This window comes from Sinohyriopsis cumingii, chromosome 3 (assembly GCF_028554795.1).
Source record: "Sinohyriopsis cumingii isolate HCF-2022 chromosome 3, ASM2855479v2, whole genome shotgun sequence".
In the NCBI taxonomy this organism is placed as follows: domain Eukaryota; kingdom Metazoa; phylum Mollusca; class Bivalvia; order Unionida; family Unionidae; genus Sinohyriopsis; species Sinohyriopsis cumingii.
This window is the reverse complement of record NC_142963.1, coordinates 151,671,712-151,694,680: the sequence shown is the minus strand read 5'-3', so window position 1 is coordinate 151,694,680 and position 22,969 is coordinate 151,671,712. Positions and strand designations below refer to the sequence as shown.

Here is a 22,969-nt window from a genome sequence, read left to right as displayed (position 1 = left end):
TGACACATCTGTAGTAATTTAGCATTGCTGGTAAAAATTACTTCACCAGTCTGGGTATCTCTTTGCTACTTGTTCTGTATAATTCTTGCAGTTAGAAATCAAAACTTATGAATCACATATCGATTACAATTTAATTGTAAGTAGAGGTAATCTCTATTTTCTTTTTTTAACCTAGCAAATTCCTTTGGACCTAGGATAATTAAAGTTATGGTGCAAATATTCTATGCAGCATACAGTTAGAAGAATATTATTATACTAATTAGTCAAAAATCTTTATGATTTGGAGACTTGAAGCCTAACCAGGATGAAGGTGAAATTCAATGGAAAAAAATGGAGCAGTAGTAGCATGAAACACATTCTGCCACCATTGCATAGCACCTTTATAATCCTCTTAAACAACTGAATACTAATCCTGCTGTAGATTAATCTGATCATGTCAAAATTTACCAACCATATGCTCAATTTCCAGCTTGCTTAAAATATAAATTTATCATAAATGTGATATTATGGCAATTAAACCATTTCTTGCAAACTCGAAAATGTATAATTTGAGAACAGTACACATTTACCTCCCTTGGAAGTAGGAGTTAGCCATCCTTATCATCAACCTTTCTCATACTTCTAATACTTCCAGAGCACTGGTCTGTGAGATTTTGAAGTATATTATGTAAAGTTTAAAAAAAAATTCTGTGAGATTTAAATTGTCCAAGGTTATCCATGCATTTGCAAGGATGCAAAAATGTAAACAAATTGACAGAAGGTTCACTTTTACCATACATTAATATGTTTTTATTTTATGTGAAAAACACTTAAAAAGACCATACTTTTGGTTTAAAATTTCACCAGGAAAATTCATAGCATAAGAAATGTATTATAATGTGAGAAATCAAATTTGGGTACAGAGGCTGTAAGGTGGTTAAAACATGTATAGCATTGTTTTTCAGATGTAAAATATCACATATGCATTATTAGTGATCACAGTAGAAATTTATGACATATCTTGAGATAGGACTGTAGAAATACAGTTTATAACTCCATTTGATCAAACTGGTTGCAGAGAGCAATAGAGGTAATATTACATATTTAATCAAAATGTTTTACGCAAGATAAACAATGTTAATTATCAAAATTCAGCAAAGTATAAAAGGATGCAAAATCTAAACTTTGATATTAAGTTGCATTTGAACTAGTCCATAAACATAGATGTTCAATAATTTGTCTCCAGGGGACAGACCATATGATCAGCAAAAGGATGTCCATGTTGACACCAAGGTATCTTGATTTTTTAAATGACTTTTTAGTTCTTAAAATTGATGTCATGTTTTGAAACTTTGGGATGTAAAGTTAGACATCTACAGACTCCATGAAATTTTAAGTTTGGTTAAAACAACAACCAAAACCTCAAGTCAGCAAAGGTAGGTTATCAATTCTTTTAGGGTCTGGATAGCACTATTTTAGTAGTAATGCACTCATTTTGCACCTATGCAGTCCTAAGTTTGATTCCATGCTTTAGCACATGCTAGTGTAAGTTGTTGTCAATCCAGATTTGTTTTCTTGGAGTTCTCTGACTTCCTCCATGACACAAAAAAATCATATATAATCATCTTGGCATTGAAAGGTATTTTTACATAACAGTGTTATCACTAACATGTTTTAGGAAGGTATTGTACATGGCCCTACCTAAGTTGTTCCCCACCCTATGTGAGGGTTTTGTCAACTATGAAGGAAGATGAGGAAAGATGTTTGATCTTTGTGAAATATCATTTTGTTATAAGGTTAAACATTGATTTTCAGGAGAATAATTTTTAAACTTTCATGCCAAGCTGTAAACAACAGGAATTATTGGTACATGTCCCAGAATACATGGAGATAGTATTAAAGTAAGTTTGCTTTGTATCTATTAATGAGCATTTAAAAAATGTCATACATATAAAGTAGATTGTAAAGTGTAAATGATATATGTAAGAAAAGACTGAATGTAGATATAGAGATGTTGGTATGTTCTTTCAACACATTAAAATGAACACCCTTTACAGGTACAGAATAAATGCATATAATGTATAACAGCTAACACATCTAAAGCATTCAACACATTGTGATGTACACCTTTTACAGGTAAAGAATAATTGCATATACATGTACTGTATAACAACTAACATTTCTGAAGCATTCAACATATTGAAATGCACACCTTGTACAGGTACAGAATAAATGCATATACATGTATTGTATAACAACTAATGTGTCTGAAGCATTCAACACATTGAAATGCACACCTTGTACAGGTACAGAATAAATGCATATACATGTATTGTATAACAACTAATGTGTCTGAAGCATTCAACATATTGAAATGAACACCTTTTACAGGTACAGAATAATTGCATATACATGTACTGTATAACAACTAACATGTCTGAAGCATCCAACACATTACAATGAACACCTTTACATGTACAAAATAATTGCATATATATGTACTATATAACAACTAACACATCTGATGCATCCAACACATTGAAATGCACACCTTTTACAGGTACAGAGTAATTGCATGTACATGTACTGTATAAAAACTAACATGTCTGAAGCATTAAATACATTGAAATGAACACCTTTACAGGTACAGAATAAATGCATATACATGTACTGTATAACAACTAACTCATCTGATGCATCCAACACATTGAAATGCACACCTTTTACAGGTACAGAGTAATTGCATGTACATGTACTGTATAAAAACTAACATGTTTTAAGCATTCATCATGTTGAAACTAACACCTTTTACAGGTACAGAATAATTGCATATACTGTATAACAAGTAACACATTTGATCATGTCTTTAATGCGTACAATTGTGTATAATAAACAGAATATTTGTTTTGTTGAGATATTTCAGAAAACCATTAGAAAGTATTGTGATATTCATATCCTATAATTCATGGCATGTATCAACAGTGATGCAATATTTTTCAAATCTGTCTTAAAGAATATACATGTTTTTCTCCCTTACAGGAAATTTTACAGCATGCATGCTATCATTAAAAAAAGGTTACACAGACCTGTCTTAAATGCCTTTTTTGTGAAGTACATTTAAATCTGTCTTAATGGTCACCTTTACTCAGAAGTCACTTGTTCACAATAGTTTTCAAATTTCCTCATCGCTAATTTCTTATATAAATGTCTTGTATTTACTTGTCACCTTCATTCCACAGCCAGCAACCAGGTGTTTCCTAACGAAACAATGATTTCTCCCTGCCTTAAGCAGTCGCTGGCATGTATGTCTAAGTGACTGCTCAATTTATGCAGACCTAATTTTTCCTTCATGAGAAAGTCATTGTTTAGATCAAAGAATATAAATGTGCAAATGCTTCTTATAGTGCCTGACAGTGTATTCACTGTACTCCAGTTGTATTAATAGTGTAAATTAAAGGCTGCATTAAGGCACAAAAGTGAGACAGTTTTATCATTAGGATGGAGGGTCAAAGCATTTTGTTTGCAGAATGGTGAGAAAGGTATTTGTGTTATTGCAGCAGAAATGGAAGTTGTCTTGTGTGCCATTGTAACAGGTATCCTCATACAGTGGTGTAACTTCCATGGTAGCAGGTATTGCCATGCTGTGGGGCCCAGACGTCTTGGGGGCCCAGTCCAAACCAGGCAAAAAATAAGTAACAGTAAAGGGAGGGCCAGTAAAAACAGTTTGCTTTGGGGCCTGTGGTGAGATAGTTACACCACTGTCTTCATCAATTTATCTGAATTAAAGCTATCTCTGAAGAAAAAAGTTATTTTTGGAGGAGATATGAATGTTACCTCTCCATTGACAGGCATCATTCAATATTTAAGACTAGTCTTAATGGCTGTGAAAGTTTCAGTTTATAGGTAAGAAAGATTAGCTATAAATGGCTTGTTTGATTTTCTGTTCATCGTAGGCTTCTCACACAAGCCAATTTTCTTTTGATTTCAGCGAGCTGAGCAACTGGTTAATTCAGATATTGTGCTTTTAAATGTGAGCATCTGTTTCCAAGCCTAACTTATACAAGATGGCTGACCAGAGAGTCAGTTCTGTTTTGCAGTCCTATGTAAGCTGTCAATCAGTAGTGAAATTGTTGTTTTGTCATGGTGGACAAAATAAACTTCAATCAGTGATTATTGTAAGTTAGTGATGTTTTGATTTTAGCATGGAGTAAAGATAGCAGGATATGGTAATCTTGTAATGAACAATTTGGAAGAGAACAACATATATGCATATTTTATGATTTTGTTGAATAGTGCACATAAGACAACTTTAATAATAATAATAATAATAATAATAATAATAATAATAATAATAATAATATTCATTTCATGGTATTTTTTCAAAACAAAATTTGAAAGGTGAACTTGGGTAAGGAGGTCACCTGTGTACAAATGCCAGTTTTGCTTTCATGAATGGCCACTGTTGACTGTTGAAAAGTGAAATGGATAGAAAAGGTTTTCTCAAATTTTGGTGCAGTATGGAAAGTGTTACAGTCAAGCATTCATTACTGAGACCCACTGGGATACAGGGTGTATGTCTGGACAATTATTTGTCTGGATGAATGAGAAATTTACACACTATATATTAAGAATCCACAGAATGTGCCACATCTATTTATGAACAATATCTGGGGGACACTTCACATGTCTTTATGTGTAATATCCAGGGGACACTAAACTTGTTTTTATGAGTGATATGCAAGAGACATACTGCTTGTATATGTGATTGACATCCAGGGAACACTCCACTTGTCCATGCGATTGATATCTGGGGGACACTCAAGTTGTCTAAGCAATCAATAAGTGGGTGACACTTGTATGTTAGGGTAATCAGTATCCAGGGCACACTTTGCTTGTCCCTAAAACCAATATCCAGAGGACACTCCACTTATTTGTATGATTGGTATATGTGGAACACTCCACTGGTCTTCATGATTAATATCCATAGGAAACTCCAGTTGTCTGTGAGATTAATATGCAGGGGATGCTCCACTGGTCTTCATGATTAATATCCATTGGAAACTCTAGTTGTCTATGTGAATAGTATACAGGGAATGTTCCACTTGTCTATATGATCAATATCCAGGAGATGCTTGGCTTGTCTATATTATCAGTATCCAGTGGATACTCCATTTATCTATATGATCAGTATTCAGAGGATTTTCTACTTGTCTATATGATCAATATCCAGGGGATACACCACTTGTCTATATGATCAATATCCAGTTGTTTGTATCATCAATATCCAGGGGATGCTTCACTTGTCATTATGATCAATATCCAGAAGATGCTTGGCTTGTCTATATAATCAGTATATAGAGGATACACCACTTGTTAATTTGATCAATATCCAGGGGATGCTTCACTTGTCTATCTGATCAATATCCAGGAGATAATTGACTTGTCTATATGACCAGTATTCAGGGAGATGCTTGACTTGTCTATATGATCAATATTCAGGGAGATGCTTGACTTTTCTATGTGATTAATATCTAGGTGATATTTCACTTGCCTATATGATCAATATCCAGGGGATACTCCACTTATCTATATGATCAATATCCAGGATATGCTTCATTTGCCAATATCATCAATATCCAGGAGACGCTTGACTTGTCTATGTGATCAATATACAGGGAATACTCCACTTGTCCATATGATCAGTATCCAGGGGATACTCCACTTCTCTATATGATCAATATTCAGGGGGATGCTTGACTTGTCTATGTGATCAATATTCAGAGGGATAATCCACTTTTTTATATGATCAATATTCAGGGAGATACTTGACTTGTCTGTATGATCAATATTCAGAGGGAGACTCCACTTGTCTATATGATTGATACACTGCTGGATATTCCACTTTTCTGCATGATCAATATCTAGGTACACAGCTTGTCTCTATGAGCAATATGAGTGTCTGATTCTTCTTGCCTATATCAGAGATAATTCTGGATAACTTGCATCTCATAAAATGATGTTCTTCAGTACTGATTAATACATTACCTGCTTATATGAAAATTGCATTTGTTCTTTGGAGTACATTTTCTTTTACAATATATAATAAATACCATGCATTTCAAATTGGGAGAGATAAATTCTGTACATTATCAGAAATACATACCTAGCTGACAACAGTACTAGAGCATTTGACTGGTGATGTATTGAGTGTACTGCAAAGTAGGAAGGCTAAATATTATTTTGCTTGGAAACAGCAAGGTTTCAGTATCCTTACTGATGGTCTTTTAAAATTATATGAAAATATTAATAATGTTACAACTCAAGATTTTATACAATACTTGCATATATTTCATGCGGTTGAAATATAATGGAAATGAAATTGTAGACAGGTAGTTTTTGTGTTATAATAAACAATAAAACAAAAACAAGGAGGGTTATATCAAATGTGTTAAATAAAAAAGATCAAAACTTTAATATAATGTGTTCATAAGTATGGTTGCAAAAGAATTCTTTCATGAAACAGCATGATTGTATAGATTTGTAAGATGTATGATTTCAGCTAGTGTGATCCTCTATCCAGATGATATTAAATTTTGCATGACGAGAATAAAAAAAATTCTAAATTTTCCTGTAAAGGATCTGTCATAGAATTCTTTCAACAATGTACTAACAGTTTATTTGAATTTGATGGCAGGTAGTTTTTGTTTCTTCAGCCATAAAAACATGTTGAATCAGAACAGATTTTTAGAATTGTGTTTATACATCTTTGTGTATGTATGTATGTATGTATGTATGTATGTATGTACGTATGTATGTATGTGTGTGTGTGTCTTTGTCTCTATGTGGATATATATATATATATATATATATATATATATATATATATATATATATATATATGTGTGTGTGTGTGTGTGTGTGCATTCATGTATATATGTTTGTATATGTATGTATGTCTCTGTCTCTATGTGGATATATGTGTGTGTGTGCACATACATGTATATATGCAGAGGGTACAAAAATGCACTTTTATGTCAAAGCAGTCAGTATTACCTCTTGCAGTCAATGACATGTACCATAAATGGCTATATATTCCAGGACCAAGGAGGCATCACAGGCATGTTGGACTGATGGGGGAGCTACCAGGGATTTCTGACAAAGAAGATGATCGTGATGTACGGGAAAAACGCATGTTGCCAATGTTTGGTGCATCCCCTGGGCCATCCCCAGAAATTACACCACCTCCATCTGCTAGGGGGTCTCCAACACCAGAAAAACCAAAAGAAGAGGTACCTTAAAAAAACAGTCATCCATAAATAGAAACAAAATGGCAATTTATTAAATTTAAAATTTTAATTCAAGCAGGAATAAAGGAATCTTAAAAGAAAACTGGACAATTTTAAATGGTGAAGATTATATGTAACTTATGTTTGGAGTCGCTCATTGTATCTCTCATAAATCTAAAAACAGTTTTTGGAATCTGAATATTGTATAGCGTTTTATACCCCTGCATTGAGATGCTGCTAGTAGGTAGGATTCACTTTGTACATATGTCTGTCTGTCAGTGCATATGCCTGTCCTCATCATCTGAGTTTTAATTCCTATACTGGTGCTACTTTATGATTGATGTCAAACTTGCACAATGGTCACATCTTGGGCTGAACATGTGCACCAGAACTTGGTTACTGTGATCAATTTTTTAGGATTCAGCATTAGTTAAAACTTTTGTTACTGTACCTTTTCACATGTTGCCACCAAACTTTGAATGAAAGTACTTTAATTTCTGCTTCATAATTATTGGAGGATTTCATTGATTGTAACAAATTGCATTAGAAGGAGCTAGGTCAGGCTTGATTTTCACTGTTTTCCACGATTTCCACTGTTTTCCACAATTTTCACTGTTTTCCACAAAGATTTTATGGAATTATGGCTCCTGTTTGACTTAAAGCTTTTCCCTTCAATTTCCACCCAGTAACATTTGAAGGACTTCCTGGATGTAAACTAAATTTTATACAAGACTTTACATTAAAAAGATCTGTTAAGTTTGATTATTATTATTTCTTAGCAAAATTGCATGGAGTAGTGGCCCTAGTTTAATTTAAACTATGCTCTTTAGTTTTCATAGAATAATTTTTTGAAGGACTTCATGAATTAAGAACAAATTGAGTATGAACTTCACTTTATGAAAATCTTGGTTGAATTTGGTTTTCTTTGCTTTTCTGCAACATTCATTGTAGTTGATATCCACTTTTAATTAGAACTTTGCCTTTCAATTTCCGCTTATTAACTTTTGAAGGAAATTATGGATTGAAACAAAATTTGAATTGTGAAGATCAAGGTTGGGTTCAGTTTGAAACATTTCCAGGAAAATTTTATGAAATTATGTCCCATGTTTGACTAAGAACTTTGACTTTAAATTGCATTACAGTTGTCAAGGGCATTCAGGCAAGAGCATTCATTGCATATGAAAGAAATTTGCCCTTAAATTTTTGAATCATAATAATGAGGTTTCAGGCAAGGGCATTCATATAATATGGAAGAAATTTGCCCTTAAGCTGCATTATATTGCTGAGGGTATTCCATTGATATGGACATATCTCTAATTTTTGAAAGATCTTAAATGTTTCTTTTTTGACTGAAAGATCTATTATTTTGAAAAGGTCTACATCTTGCTCCATGTATTGAATATAAACGATTTCAAATTAAAAAAGTTGAAGGATACCAAGTGTGATTAATAATTTAATTCCAATGACTACAGTTAGACTATACAGTTAATTTAAGAATATTTGTGTGTATCAAGGACTCATTCAGACAGCATTAAAATTACTACATTTAGACTGGACATTTAATTCAAGAATATGTTTATATGTCAGGGACTCATTCAAACTTATGCTTTACTTTCATTCATGCCTTCATAAGAGGAACTAAAAGATCAGCATCATTCAAGGACATAAATATAGTATACGATTGCTTTGTGAGTGCGTAATTTTCATAGTTTGATAGATAACTTCTTGGTCAGTTGTGGAGGAAAATTATCTTGGAAGATCAAGAAAACAATTTTCTGTAAAGGAAACACAGATTAAATTAGTTATTAGATTTGATCTTCATTTTATCCATTTTAGCAGGTACCACTTGGTGGAGAGGGTGTAGTCAAGATTCCAAAGGATTTCAAGCCTGTTAAACTAGGATCAGGTAATGGCTTACAGATCTGAACCCATTGTCATGAAACTGCTCATATCAACCCATATTCTTGAAACTGCTCATATCAACCCATAGTCATGAAACTGCTCATATCAACCCAGTCATGAAACTGCTTATACCAACCCATATTCATGAAACTGCTCATATCAACCCATAGTCATGAAACTGCTCATATCAACCCAGTCATGAAACTGCTCATATCAACCCATATTCTTGAAACTGCTCATATCAACCCCTATTCATGAAAGTGCTCATATCAACCCCTATTCATGAAACTGCTCATATCAACCCATATTCTTGAAACTACTCATATCAACCCATAGTCATGAAACTGCTCATATCAACCCATAGTCATAAAACTGCTCATATCAACCATATTCTTAAAACTGCTCATATGAACCCATAGTTATGAAACTGCTCATATCAACTCCTATTCATGAAACTACTCATATTAACCCATAGTCATGAAACTGATCATATCAACCCATAGTCATGAAACTGCTCATATCAACCCATAGTCATAAAACTGCTCATATCAACCATATTCTTAAAACTGCTCATATGAACCCATAGTTATGAAACTGCTCATATCAACCCCTATTCATGAAACTACTCATATTAACCCATAGTCATGAAACTGATCATATCAACCCATAGTCATGAAACTGCTCATGTCAACCCGTAGTCATTAAACTCCTCATATCAACCCATATTCATGGAACTGCTCATATCAACCCATATTCTTGAAAGTGCTCATATCAACCCATAGTTATGAAACTGCTCATATCAACCCCTATTCAATAAACTGCTCATATCAACCCATATTCTTGAAACTGTTCATATAAACCATTATTCAGTAAACTAACATCATATTAACCTCTATTCATGAAACTGCTCATATCAACCCATATTCATGAAACTTCTCATATCAACCCATATTCTTGAAACTGCTCATATCAACCCATATTCATGAAACTTCTCATATCAACCCATAGTCATGAAACTGCTCATATCAACCCATATTCATAAAACTGCTCATATCAACCCATATTCTTGAAACTGCTCATATCAACCCCATTTCAATAAACTGCTCATATCAACCCATATTCTTGAAACTGCTCATATCAACTCATAGTCATTAAACTGCTCATATCAACCCATAGTCATACAACCGCTCATATCAACCATATTCTTAAAACTGCTTATATCAACCCATAATTATGAAACTGCTCATATCAACCCCTTTTCAATAAACTGCTCATATCAACCCATATTCTTGAAACTGCTCATATCAACCCATATTCATGAAACCACTCATATCAACCCATAGTCATAAAACTGCTCATATCAACCCATATTCTTGAAACTGCTCATATCAACACATATTCATGAAACTGCTTTTACTGGCACATATTCATGAACCTGCTCATAATTATGATCCAAAACCATCGATGTTTATTACAGAAACAATATTTACTTCTGACTGGACCCTCAAACTAAGGAACTTTGTGATTATGGAGCCAGTGTATTATTGACATCATCTGGTTACCAGACAAGGAATCTATCTCAGACTGGTCATTCAATTATCATAGTTACAATTTAAAATCCAAGTCCCATGTTGAAGTATTCTATGCCCTTATTGCATATTAATTTTGCTCAAATCACAAAGATGGAGATAAAAGGTTTAATTAAGGCAATAATGTAGCCTTATTTAAAAATTGTGAAATGTATCTTCTCTTCATATATAATTAATTTAAATATATTTGCAAAATTTTTCTTGATTTATAAAGATTTATCTATTGAGGTGAACATTTGCACTCAAAAACTGTCAAACCTCAGGATGGAAACTTATACATACATACATACATACATACATACATACATGCATGCATGCATACATACATACATACAGGTGACGCTTGCTATACACCAATTCAATTTACACTTTTTCATTTAAATGCCTTTTATAATGAAGAAATAACATTCAGTTTGAACCATCTGGCTAATTTTTATTCCATTGCTCATGCCATATGCTGTGACTCGTGCAGCTGATGTTAAGTGTTATATGTAATACTTTGTTTGAAAATTATGCGTAAATAATCATTACTTGTAAACTTAGAACTAGAATTTACCCAAGAACCTCCTTAATTTCTAAGTATCCTATGGGAAAAAAATTACTTTTGATTTATGCCAATTGTTTATTTACACCAAGTTCTTCAGGAACGCATCTACGGTGTAAATTGAGCATCACCAGTACATACGTACATACAATGTTTGATGTTCTAATTTTCAAGATATGTTAGACTAATCTGTATGGAATTTCATTCTTGATGATGTACTTCTTCATTAGTTTTATTTTTTTTGGCTGTTCATTAAATTTCCTGCATTTATCTACCTTTGTTTTGTTTTTAAACTAATGTTTTTCTAATGTTCTTTTAGCTTCCCCTTCCCTTGAGTTCCCTCAGACTTTGGAAAATACCTCTGAAGCCCTTACTCCTGTTGGCTTCCCACCTCCAACAACTATATCAGCTGTTTCCCTTATGGGTCCATCTGTGAGGACCAGCCCCGCACTTGTCCCAAAGGTACTTGCCCCTAAAGCTGCAGCTAAAGCACCTACCTCTAAGGTGCTATCTCTGCCTGCAAAAAAGATGAACATAAAATCTGATAAAACAGCTAAGCCAAAACAGAGAACTAGGGATAAAACTTCAACTGAGAACAAGAGAACTTTGAAAGAAGAGAAAGAGATAGATGAATACACTGATTCTAGAATTGATTTTGATGGGTTTAAGTCCTTGAAAATGGAAATATCTGATGAAATTTCCCAGTCATGGTTAGGTACAGGTGTCCATGAAAGGGAAAATATAGTAGATATAGACTCTACTAAAGAATATGAAGAAAGCATGTTAAATGAACATGATAATTCAGTTCATTTTGAGAAAGAAGCAGATAATGAAGTCTCCTCAACTAACCAAAATATGGTGGGAGAGAATAAAATAAAATCAGATCAAACATTTGATGGCTCAGACCAAGCTCGTATAACTTTATTCCCACTGACTGAGGCTGCAGAACTGTCTGAAAACCTTGAAGCAGATGAAACGGACCATTATAATTCAGAAGAAAATCTTTCTCACTCAGTCTGTGAGTCAGGGTTTATAACAGAATCTGATGAAGGTGATAATATGGAAGATGTAATAGAAGAATTACAAAGCCAATCATCCACCATGAAAAGGTCACATGACCAGTCATCTACAATTGAAAAGTCACATGATCAATCATCTAGTGGAGGTGGCAAGCCTGTACAGGATTCAGGGCAAACAATTGGTCATTCTAAGAATAAAGAGAATATTAAACCTCCAACTGAGGGTCCACATAAAAAGGTCATACTAGAGCAGAAAGGTAAAAGTATATCCCTCTTTAGAATGATCACATGATACATAGACTGCTTCCCTCTTCCACATGTACCTTGTGTATATTGACACAGTTCACATATATTTGAGTAGTCTGTGTTACAATTTCACCTGCAGCATATTTCCTGTCACTTGTGTTGTACACTTTAGCTGTTCATACCTGGATTATTCCTGGACATTCCACCTTTTCTTTATACTTCTCACTCTGAAAGAAAACGCTGTGTCACAATTTAAACAATGGCACACATATTTATATATGTCAGTCATTATGGCAATTAATCTCTCTGTGTATACATGAGCTGTCTGTCTGACATGTAATCCTTTTCAAACTCTTTCATTAGTGTCTCCTGTCATATCTACAGATGAGGCATATAGTGTTTGCTATGTCTGGCTGTGAATATCATTTCCATTAATAATTTTTGAAGGACTTAATCAATTAAAACTTATTTTTGTAAGTGGATTACGTTCAAAAGATCTACTAGGTCAAGTTCAATTTTTACTGCTATCTGAAAACGTTAATAGAATTATGGCTCCTTATTAGCTAAAATGTTCAATTACAACACATTGCAGGGGCATCTGTGTTGTATGGACACATTTCTGGTTTAAAGCTATATTGCTCTATTGCTTTCCTCACAAAGTCATAATTTTCAGCTCCAATCCTTAAGATGTAATTACATTTACACCTGTAAACTCCTTCCCTAATTTTCTTTCTCGTAATCCTTCTCTCACTGTTAATTTCTCTTGTTTCCTAATTTTCATTAATTAATGCTTCATTCTTTATATGGATTTAAATTAAATATTTTGAATTCTTTAAAAAAAAAAAGACTAGCAAGGTGATGAAATATGACCGCATTGATCTCTGTACTTTAAGACTAAACTTTAGGATTTGAAAAAATAATGTTCTAAATATCATTACAGTATGATAATTCAGATCCTACACAATCGGATTAAAATTGAGGTCAGCTTATAAGAAGTAGATCCTACATGCAATGGTAATAATTTATATTCCTGTGACGTTTTTGGAATTCCCAGTACATCTCTTTTTAGGAGCCTGTCAAAAAAAGTATTACATTTCATGTAATGTAAATTCATCATTTGTAAGGATATATTACAGATGACATTGATCTTGTTATGGAGTATTATGATTTGCAGTGATCTGATCCAAATGACATCATGTTATGGAAAATTATCATTTGCAATGATATGTTCCAAAAATTGTTTTTCACTTTTGGAATATGAAAGCTCCTATTTGATTGGTGAATCAAAAGGTCAACAGTACATGACCTTGTATTGGTACCAATCAAATTTGTTTTTAAAGATTGCAATTTTAATCAGATTTCTCAAACATTGTATAAATTATTTCATTGTTCAGTCCAGGAGCAAGTCTTGTATTACCAGTAACCTCAAAATTGAGGCAACTAAAAAGTTAGACAAGAAAATTCCAATCTACACCACTTTGAGTTTTGGAAGTTTACTATATATTATTTACACAGAGTTTAAAAAGTTACAAGTGTTATGCGTTGTTACAGGAAGGTCAAAATGATATCTCAAAAACCTTCAGGCCAATATGGGGCAAACAGGTGATAAGTATAGGCCTAAAATCAAAGTATTTTTGTTCCTGACAGTATCATATGTTTATTTCTTTACCTAGAAGACTTGATACAGTTTTGATCCTATTTTTTTTTAACAGTAATATATTCTGTATATTTCATATGGTAGTCACATGTTATTTTTTGCTGAGATATTTCAAGCAGATTTACTAAAATTTTCAATTTTCTTGCCATAGTATTTACATCAGAACAAATCTACAAAGTTTGTGATCAACTCCAGAGATATTAATACTGTACCTTAATGATAACTGTGCTATCAAAAAAGCTTCTTTCACCCAGAACCACACAAACCTATCTATAAAATTAAGATTTTCATGTTAAAAACTTAACGGTGAATGCCAACGAAAACTGTAACTTTGACTGGTCATAAATAGCCTACATTTTACTAAAACATTATTTGCGTATACAAGCTTGGCTGGAAAGAATATTCTGTAGTGTTGACTGCCTGCCACATTGGTACTAAAGGTATGTAGAGGGCAAATAAAGCAACCATAGCTATGCTGCAGCTATCTATTTCCAATTCCATGTAGACTTAAATTCAGTATGTTATTTATGCTTGGCAATATATGTGGAAGGTTAACTCAACAAACAAACTTTAGAATGATTCACATAGATGAGGTGTTATTGTGCCAATCGTGTAATGGACACACATACTTGTCCTTATCTCCTGTACCTTGACCAGAGCACCAGAATTGTTTTTCCAAATATGTAAATGATCTGATTTGATTTTCATGCTGTTTGAACGTCTTTCAGACTTAAAGTGTATGTAATAGCTTATGTCACCCATGAGAAAGCCAACAACACCCACTTGCTGCCATTGCTACCTGTAAAAAAGCTAACAATATTCATAACATCATGTTGCTACCAACAACTCTTTCTTACATGATATGAAACACTTTATCTGATAAGTTACTGAAAATAAGCAGACTGGGAGTGAATTCCAAAGGTCGCTATGGCATTAACTTATATTGGTGCTTGTTAGATCTCCATGAGGTCTCGAATTTAACCAGAATGACGAGATTCGATGCAGTGAAATTAGTCATCTGAGAAAAATGCAAAAGTTAATAATGCATTATACAAATAAATTCATCTTTATGTTACTTACTTGAATAAAAGATAGCTTAATCATTTCAATGGGGATTTGTCCTGGCTGCTTGCAAGCAGATAATATAATGTAATTGTTAAAGAAATGGTACATTTTGGATCCACATAAAAAAATGGAAAATTCATTATTGCATCAGTTCTAAAAATATATTGAACTTGGGATAGCCACAACCATATTTCAGACAACTTAGCATGCTAGATTTTGATTTCAAGACATATTTTTCATTTCAGAACCCTCCCCATTACAAATTAATTGAGTTTAGATAGTAATATAGGTTTATATTTTTTAAAAATAGTGTTTTAGCTCAAAATTGAATTTATTGAGAAGTCTTTTGGATCATTAACAAATACAAACATATGTACGTACATATACACTCAACTCCCAATTTAAAAAATCTAGCTTTGTTCAACAATGTCTAATTAATATATAAACCTGACAGAATATATACATGTAAAGAGAATCTCCATATAAACTTGCTACCTCTATTCTCTGGAACTATCAAATGTATGTATCTATCATAGAAAATATATTGTCTTAAACTAGAAATATATTAATATACCCAGACAAAAAGACATTGGTCGCACAGTACTGATTTGAGAAATCATTTCACTATAAGGTACCTAGCATGGAATCATGTCTGACTTGATATGCATCGATTTCCTTATGAAAAATGGTTCATAGAGCTTTTTTGAATACACTGTAAAGACATGCAGTGGACCACACTGGTAATACTGGTAACTACCCAGCTGATATTTATAGCACCATTGAAATTTATGTTTTTCCTATATCTTTTATTTTCATTCGCTTAAACAGTTACAAGAGATGCCTCTCAGTTTATCTTATTAGGAAGTCATTGTAATGTAGTAGCAATTGTAAGGTAATAGCACTTGTAATATAATAGAAGTTATAGTGTAATAGCAGTTGTAATATAATAGAAGTTATAGTGTAATAGCAGTTGTAATATAATAGAAGTTATAGTGTAATAGCACTTGTAATATAATAGAAGTTATAGTGTAATAGCAGTTGTAATATAATAGCAGTCGTAATGTAGAAGCAATTGTAATATGATAGCAGTTTTAATGTAGTTGCAATTTTTTAATGGAGCAGCAGTTGTAATGGAATAGAAGTTGTAATGTAGTAGCAATTGTAATGTAGTACCAATTGTAATGTACTACCAATTGTGGTATATTAGCATTGTAATAGCAGTTGTAATGTAGTACCTGTTGTAATGTACTGGTAGTACCAACTGTAGTAGCAGTTCTAATGTAGTACCAATTGTAATCTAGCAATAGTTGTAATGTAGCAACAGTTGTAATGTACCAGTAGTACTAATTGTAATAGCAGTTGTAATGTAGTACCAATTGTAATGTAGCAATAGTTGTAATGTAGCAACAAGTGTAATGTACCAGTAGTACTAATTGTAATAGCAGTTGTAATGTAGCAACAGTTGTAATGTAGTAGCAATTGCTGTTTGTAATGCTAGCTTTTAAAGAGAGCAAACTCACATTATTGGTCGAGCTATTCACAGTTTGTACATTTATCCAGCACTATTTACAGCTGTTAGAAAAAAAAGAAGCTTGTACCATTTATTTAGATTTTGCTCACTTTGCCTAATAAGATGCTACTTTTTGTTAAGTAGTTATTTGCTTCCTAGATGTTTCTTAGAAGTTAATACCATATTTCATAATTGTATCATATAAGATAATGTCTAACACAGTAGACTGTTAATCATGCAAATTATTCAGTACTAGAGATAAAACTTATACATCAAATTTTATAGCATTTCTACATATGTGAAAAAAAATTTTCAGTGAGATCTCATGTTTTAGATTTTAAAAAACTGTCACCCCACCTCTGTAAGATTTTTGAAATGGTTAAAATATCATATTTTTCTGAAGGAAAGCATATGTTCTGTGAGAAGTCCATGATCAGTGGTACATTCAGACTCAATGATAAAGTCAATGCACAATGATAAATCCATGCTCAGTGATTAGCCCATGCTTGATGATAAGCCCATGTTTAGTGAAAAGCCTATGCCTAATGATAAACATTAACTCAGTGATAAGCCCATACTCATTGATCAGCCTTAGCCTAATGATAAACCCATAATCAATGATAAGCCTATGCTTAATGTTAATCCCATACTCACCATAAGCCCATACTTAATGATAAACCCATACTCAATGATAAGCCCATAGTTAATGTTAACCCCATACTCACTGTAAGCCCATACTTAGTGATAAACCCATACTCAGTGATAAGCACATGTATAATGTTAACCCCATACTCACCATAAGCCCATACTTAGTGATAAACCCATTCTCAATCATAAGCCCATAGTTAATGTTAACCCCATACTCACTGTAAGCCCATACTTAGTGATAAACCCATGCATTATGTTAACTCCATATTCAGTGATAAGCTGATACTTGGTGATCAGCACATACTCAATGATAAGCCATTGCTCATTGATAAGTCTATACTCAATGATAAGCCCATACTTAATGACAAACTATGTTCAATGATAAGCTGATACTTGGTGATCAGCACATACTCAATGATAAGCCATTGCTCAATGATAAGCCCATGCTCAATGGTAAACTCATGCATAATGATAAACCCACCATCCATTTTACAAAATATTGTCAAAGTATATCCATGTCTGAAAATAAACCCACACTTTCATTTTGACACATTTACTAGGCGGTTCCTTGGTCTTATAATGGGACAAAAAAATGTAAGTATTTCTTTGATATATGTCATTTTTAAATATGTGCTTTAACTTTTCCATAGTTGTTTCTGTATTTTTATCACCTTATTTTTCCTAACAAAATTTTAGCATCATGTCCTATGTCAAGAATTCATTATTTACAAGTTGTTTTGCAAGATGTAGTATCATGACATACATAAATGCCCTTGCTGACCATTTATACAGTTCTACTCAATGCTGCATATAAACATACATTCATAAAATTATCTTAATTCCTATTTCCATATGTAGAACCTGCCCGTGTCAAAAAAGTTCAGCGTCCAGGCTCAAGTAAGCCAGAGGTAGAGGATGTGACAGAGGCTCAAGAAGAGGGCACTCGGAGACGACCTGGTCTGAGAGGTATAAAAGTGGATGTACATGGGCTGATGAAGGAGGAACGTAAAAAGCGAATCACCTCAGGCAGGGCTCCTTCTTTGACCCGCAGGTCCTCAGCTGATCACTCCCACCCGGATCTTGACCATGACCATGACCATGATCACGATGCTCTCCTTAAGGTAAATATCAAAGTGTTGTAATAATTTGTTATTCATTGCACTTGCTGTGAAACTCAAAACTTAAATCTTTCAACAACAAATATATATATATATATATATATATATATATATATATATATATATATATATATATATATATATATATATCGGCCAATGTAGGTATGTGAGAAAGCTTTCCAGTAGCTTCTCCGGGGTTTTCCCAGGTTCTTCCTCCATCATTTATACTGGCCGCCATGTATAGCCTATCTTGTGCTGAAAAATGGCGTTAAACCCTATCTTGGAAGCCTGGGCAGGGTGGTATAGAGAATCAGCTGTTGTCCATGCAGCAGATCCCCCCTCTCCATGCAGCTGGTGGGCCCAAGGGAATGACGAATGTCGATACAGCTTGGCACCAATGGCATCGCAGGAGTTGCCGAAATGACGTTGAAGTCAATGTCAGACCGCCTTAGGGACTCCGTCTCCAGATTTTCTGTCGGGGTTTACTCCTTTAGCCTTTCCCATGAGTGGGTATAGCCACAAGGCAGCAGAGGTTTGGAATCGGAGTTTCCTTCTCCTAGATGAGCTACCATCCAAGGTTTACAAGTCCCATCTACCTGAAGCAACTGGTTTTAAGGCGCCAGTGGCCTGCCTTCACCCCTTCTCCTGTTAGTGGAAAACGTGGTCTGCCGGACTTCAAATCTAAGCCACTCGCAAAGGCCAGGAGCTGGATTTTAGTTGACAGAGGCAATCAGAGACGCAAGCTGTATGGGGCGTTTTTGGAGGATTGGGAAGCTTGTCTCCCACTCCCACCCCGGGCAATGTCAACCTTTGACTACATACATACATACATACATACATACATACATACATAAACAAAGGGAAGAAACTCTTACTTGTTACCTCCACTTATTATTGCTATGGTGGCACTGGATTGTTTACCAGTTTAAGTTTTTGGTGTGGTTTAGTCAACATGATCCCATACTAGCTATAATTTCCTTCAGGATCTTTGTTAACTGTATTAATACTTAAAATAATGGTGGTGCTGTGTTGTGTTTTAAGGTTTCTGCAAAGGGCTGGTAACCATTTTATTTTAATTTTCAGTGAAAGTATTTCATATTTTTTATGTTACTGGACCTCATTTTCTGACCTTGTAAGTCACATGCAGTATTGGTTCCTTATGTGCAGGCTGCATTTGTTCTGCAAACACCAGTTTAATTGTTTTATTTGTGTTATTATGAGTGCTGTTGTTATATCTTTAAATGTTTGAGTTTTTTTCTGTTTTTGTTTGCTCTTTATTGTCTCAGTAAAGACAAAATGATGAAAATGCAAGAATTTAACAGTTAGCAAAGACACACATGTCACTAGCCTTGTTTGTATGAAATGTACATCAACAGTACCTTGTAATGTTTGTAATTCCTGTTCAACTGGGACTTTGCCAAATTCTAAGGAAAATTTTGAAAGTAAAAGATAGAAAAACAAGATCAGAGTCATTGGAAGGCAATGTCTGAAGCTTCCACCAAAAATTGTCTGTTTTAGCATAATTTATGATATTCAGTTGGTGCCTCCCTCTGTCAGCTAAGGTTTCATCAAGGCAGCTAAAGGCAGAAAATTTGATGGCACTAGATGTGTCTGTGCTGAATCACTCAAATACCTTGGAGTCACAATGAGTATGTTAATTCAGAAGTGCAGGTGCTTTCATTGGGAGAGTTTTACCCCACACCTTTTCTTTCAGTCCATTTTATACTGCCTTGATTTTTATGGGAAAGTATCCTTTTGGTATCTGGAAGCCCAGTGGGTGTAAGTTCCTCTGCATGCTCGAACATGACTTCAGGGCCTTTAAGACTGGATGCATGGGGTATGGAACTAATCTGGCTGATTTCTTTTACCTGCTGTCATGACCACATGTCATCGTCATGGTGGTTGGCCTTCCAGTCCAGCTAGATATGCATACCAGGCAGTCATCCATCAGACTTTTCATACTGCATACCAGCCATTCATTCCATTGTATAATGAACTGTATGGGACAAGTATGATGGATCCATCCATTTGGAAGGCCAGCTGTCAATCCAGTCAGATACTGAGTTGGTGTTTGAGCTTTCTGTCCAGTTGTCCTCTAGCTTTCCTTCCTTGAAGAATTAATGATTAATGGCTGATAACTTGGATTCTGGATCTACAGCTTGTTGCTGTTTGGTATGTAACAGTTGTACAAGGACATGAAAGCTTTGCTGGATGGATGAGGGCAGTCTCCACAGTGAGTGCAGAGAAAACCTTTACCTGGCACCGAACTCTGATCCTACCATGGAGATGACAAGATAAAGTTTTAAAGCTGTAGTGGAAGTAATTGAGCAAAAATTGATACCATCCTTGTGACCACTGTTTCTGCCTACAAGACAGTGCTTTGGTTGACTTTGAGGATGAGGAAGAACATCTCTCCTTTCAACTCCTCTTGTGGCTGGGCAAAATTGGAAAGATGTTCAGCCTCTTGGACAAATCCAGGAATCCAGATAATTCTAAAGAAAGCCTTGTTCTGGTATAATTTTCCCTATGCTGGTACCACACACTTGGACACATAAGTAACAATGTTCCACTTGTTGATAAGAACATCGTGACAATACAAAGATCTACTCTGCTGTTCCACATGGTAGTACACTGGGTGTTCAGTGCAGCTTGTGAACTGATGTGGTATATGGTAGCAACACCCTCAATGCTTTACTTGGAATAATTTGCATTTTTTTCATCTGGCCAAAAGTCATCAGTTAGCAACAGCTTGCATTTCCAAAGTCATAAATAGGGCAGCACACCGCTATATGGACAATGCCTCTATGGCTGATGCCTCTATGGTCATTGCCTCTATGGCTTCTTTGAATTTTGATGTAATATGACCAGACACATTGCTGTATTCCTTGTCTCTAAAGCCTTGCCTATTTTTGGCTGTGTGCATTGTGACATTATATTTGCCAGTGTTATTCTTTTTGACATGTAGAAGAAGAGTGAAAGTAGGTAGCACAGGAGGTGCATCTCCAGCTCTCCTTATCTCCTGTGTGACCTCAGAGATGATTGGAAGCAGAGAGGTAAATGGCTTATTCCAGCCACAACAGCAAGAAGCTGGTTTCAGACGGCAGCACGCTTGGGAAAGGAAACAGAGATTCTCTTTTTAAGCCTCCCAGTAACTGCCAATGACCTGCTAATCCAGCCACCCACAAAGAAACTTGGTTGGTGCCAGACTTCTCTATTTTCATCAAGCTCGGAACAACCTATTTCCAGAAAACAAATAGGTGATCCAAGTAGTTTTCGAGTGGCTTTGAATTTTGTTTATCCTGCCCAATCCCCTTTTGTGTTCCCTTCAATTACAGATTCTTTGAGGAAATCATTTTCATATGCTCCAGGCTGATGGTTGAGTGAATTTGCAAACCAGACTCTCCAGGGTTTTTCCCTCAAGGCCTTGTCTGATACCAAAAGCCAATGGCAAGCCAGTATATGATAGATCTCAGCTGGCTCAATTGATATATACTGGCACCAGATTTGAAGATGAAAACATTGCAATCAGTTTGCCTTTCCCTCGAGAGGGAGGAGTTTGTGATCAGTTGAGATATTACTGATGCATGCTGTCATACACTCTCCATCCAATTTACTAAAGTTTCTTTCATTTGCCTTTCAAGGAACAATTTACCAATTTTGAGCTCTGCATTTTGGCCTCAAACTCAGCCCATGGACCTTGAAGAAAACAGTGAATTATGTTGTCTCCTTGTTCTGAATCTCCTAAAAATGACTTCAGTGTACCTGGACAACATCCTTCAGAAACACATGGTGAGTTCTCTTTTGCTGCAGGAAATGAACAGCCTTATCTCTTTTTTCATCCCTTTGGGGTTTCTAGTGACTTGGGAGAAGTCAGATCTTGTCCCTTTATCCATCTTGGTATGGAATTTCTATGCATCTTGACCTCATATGAATCCCTTTAATACAGGTTACATGGATTCATCACACTGGTCAGCTCTCAAACAGGTGGGCTTCTGCAGCTGCTTGGTTTTCTCTAGGAACCTTCGGATTTTCCATTTGCATGTGGCATCTCTGACCCAGTAGTGGCCCTTTCCTGGTTATTTAGGTCTGCTCATTTTAATATCAAATGAGATAAAATATTTCCTGCATTAGTGACAAGCCAAGGCATATGTTTAAAGCAGGCATTCCTTTGAAGATGCCTGAAGCAGATATCATGGTTTTGTATGGGTGCCAATTCAGCTTGCTTGTGGGCTCAACTATTGTCTCACTTCACTATGGTATGTGGGAACGAGATGCTTTGGAAATCATTTGGGAGGGGATCAGGGACTATCCCTTGTTACAACTCTATGGTCACAAATTTAAGTAACAGAAAAGAAGCATAAGCAACAAGTTTTGTAAAACTTAACAAACAATTTAACTAATAAAGT

General features: G+C 34.7%; 1 protein-coding gene across 7 annotated transcripts in view; it reads left to right on the top strand.

Moving 5' to 3' along the window:
- LOC149804163 (uncharacterized) overlaps positions 1–22,969 on the top strand; it is a 182,664-nt gene that overhangs the window by 84,249 nt on the left and 75,446 nt on the right. For 6 of the 7 annotated variants that reach the window (XM_089954135.1, XM_089954138.1, XM_089954137.1 and 3 more), the window contains 4 exons: positions 7,078–7,268; positions 9,102–9,171; positions 11,620–12,576; positions 18,304–18,566. In XM_089954135.1, coding sequence (XP_089810261.1) covers positions 7,078–7,268; positions 9,102–9,171; positions 11,620–12,576; positions 18,304–18,566 — 1,481 coding nt within the window. The remainder of the gene's footprint in view (positions 1–7,077; positions 7,269–9,101; positions 9,172–11,619; positions 12,577–18,303; positions 18,567–22,969) is intronic. The other variant, XM_089954139.1, reaches the window with a different exon arrangement.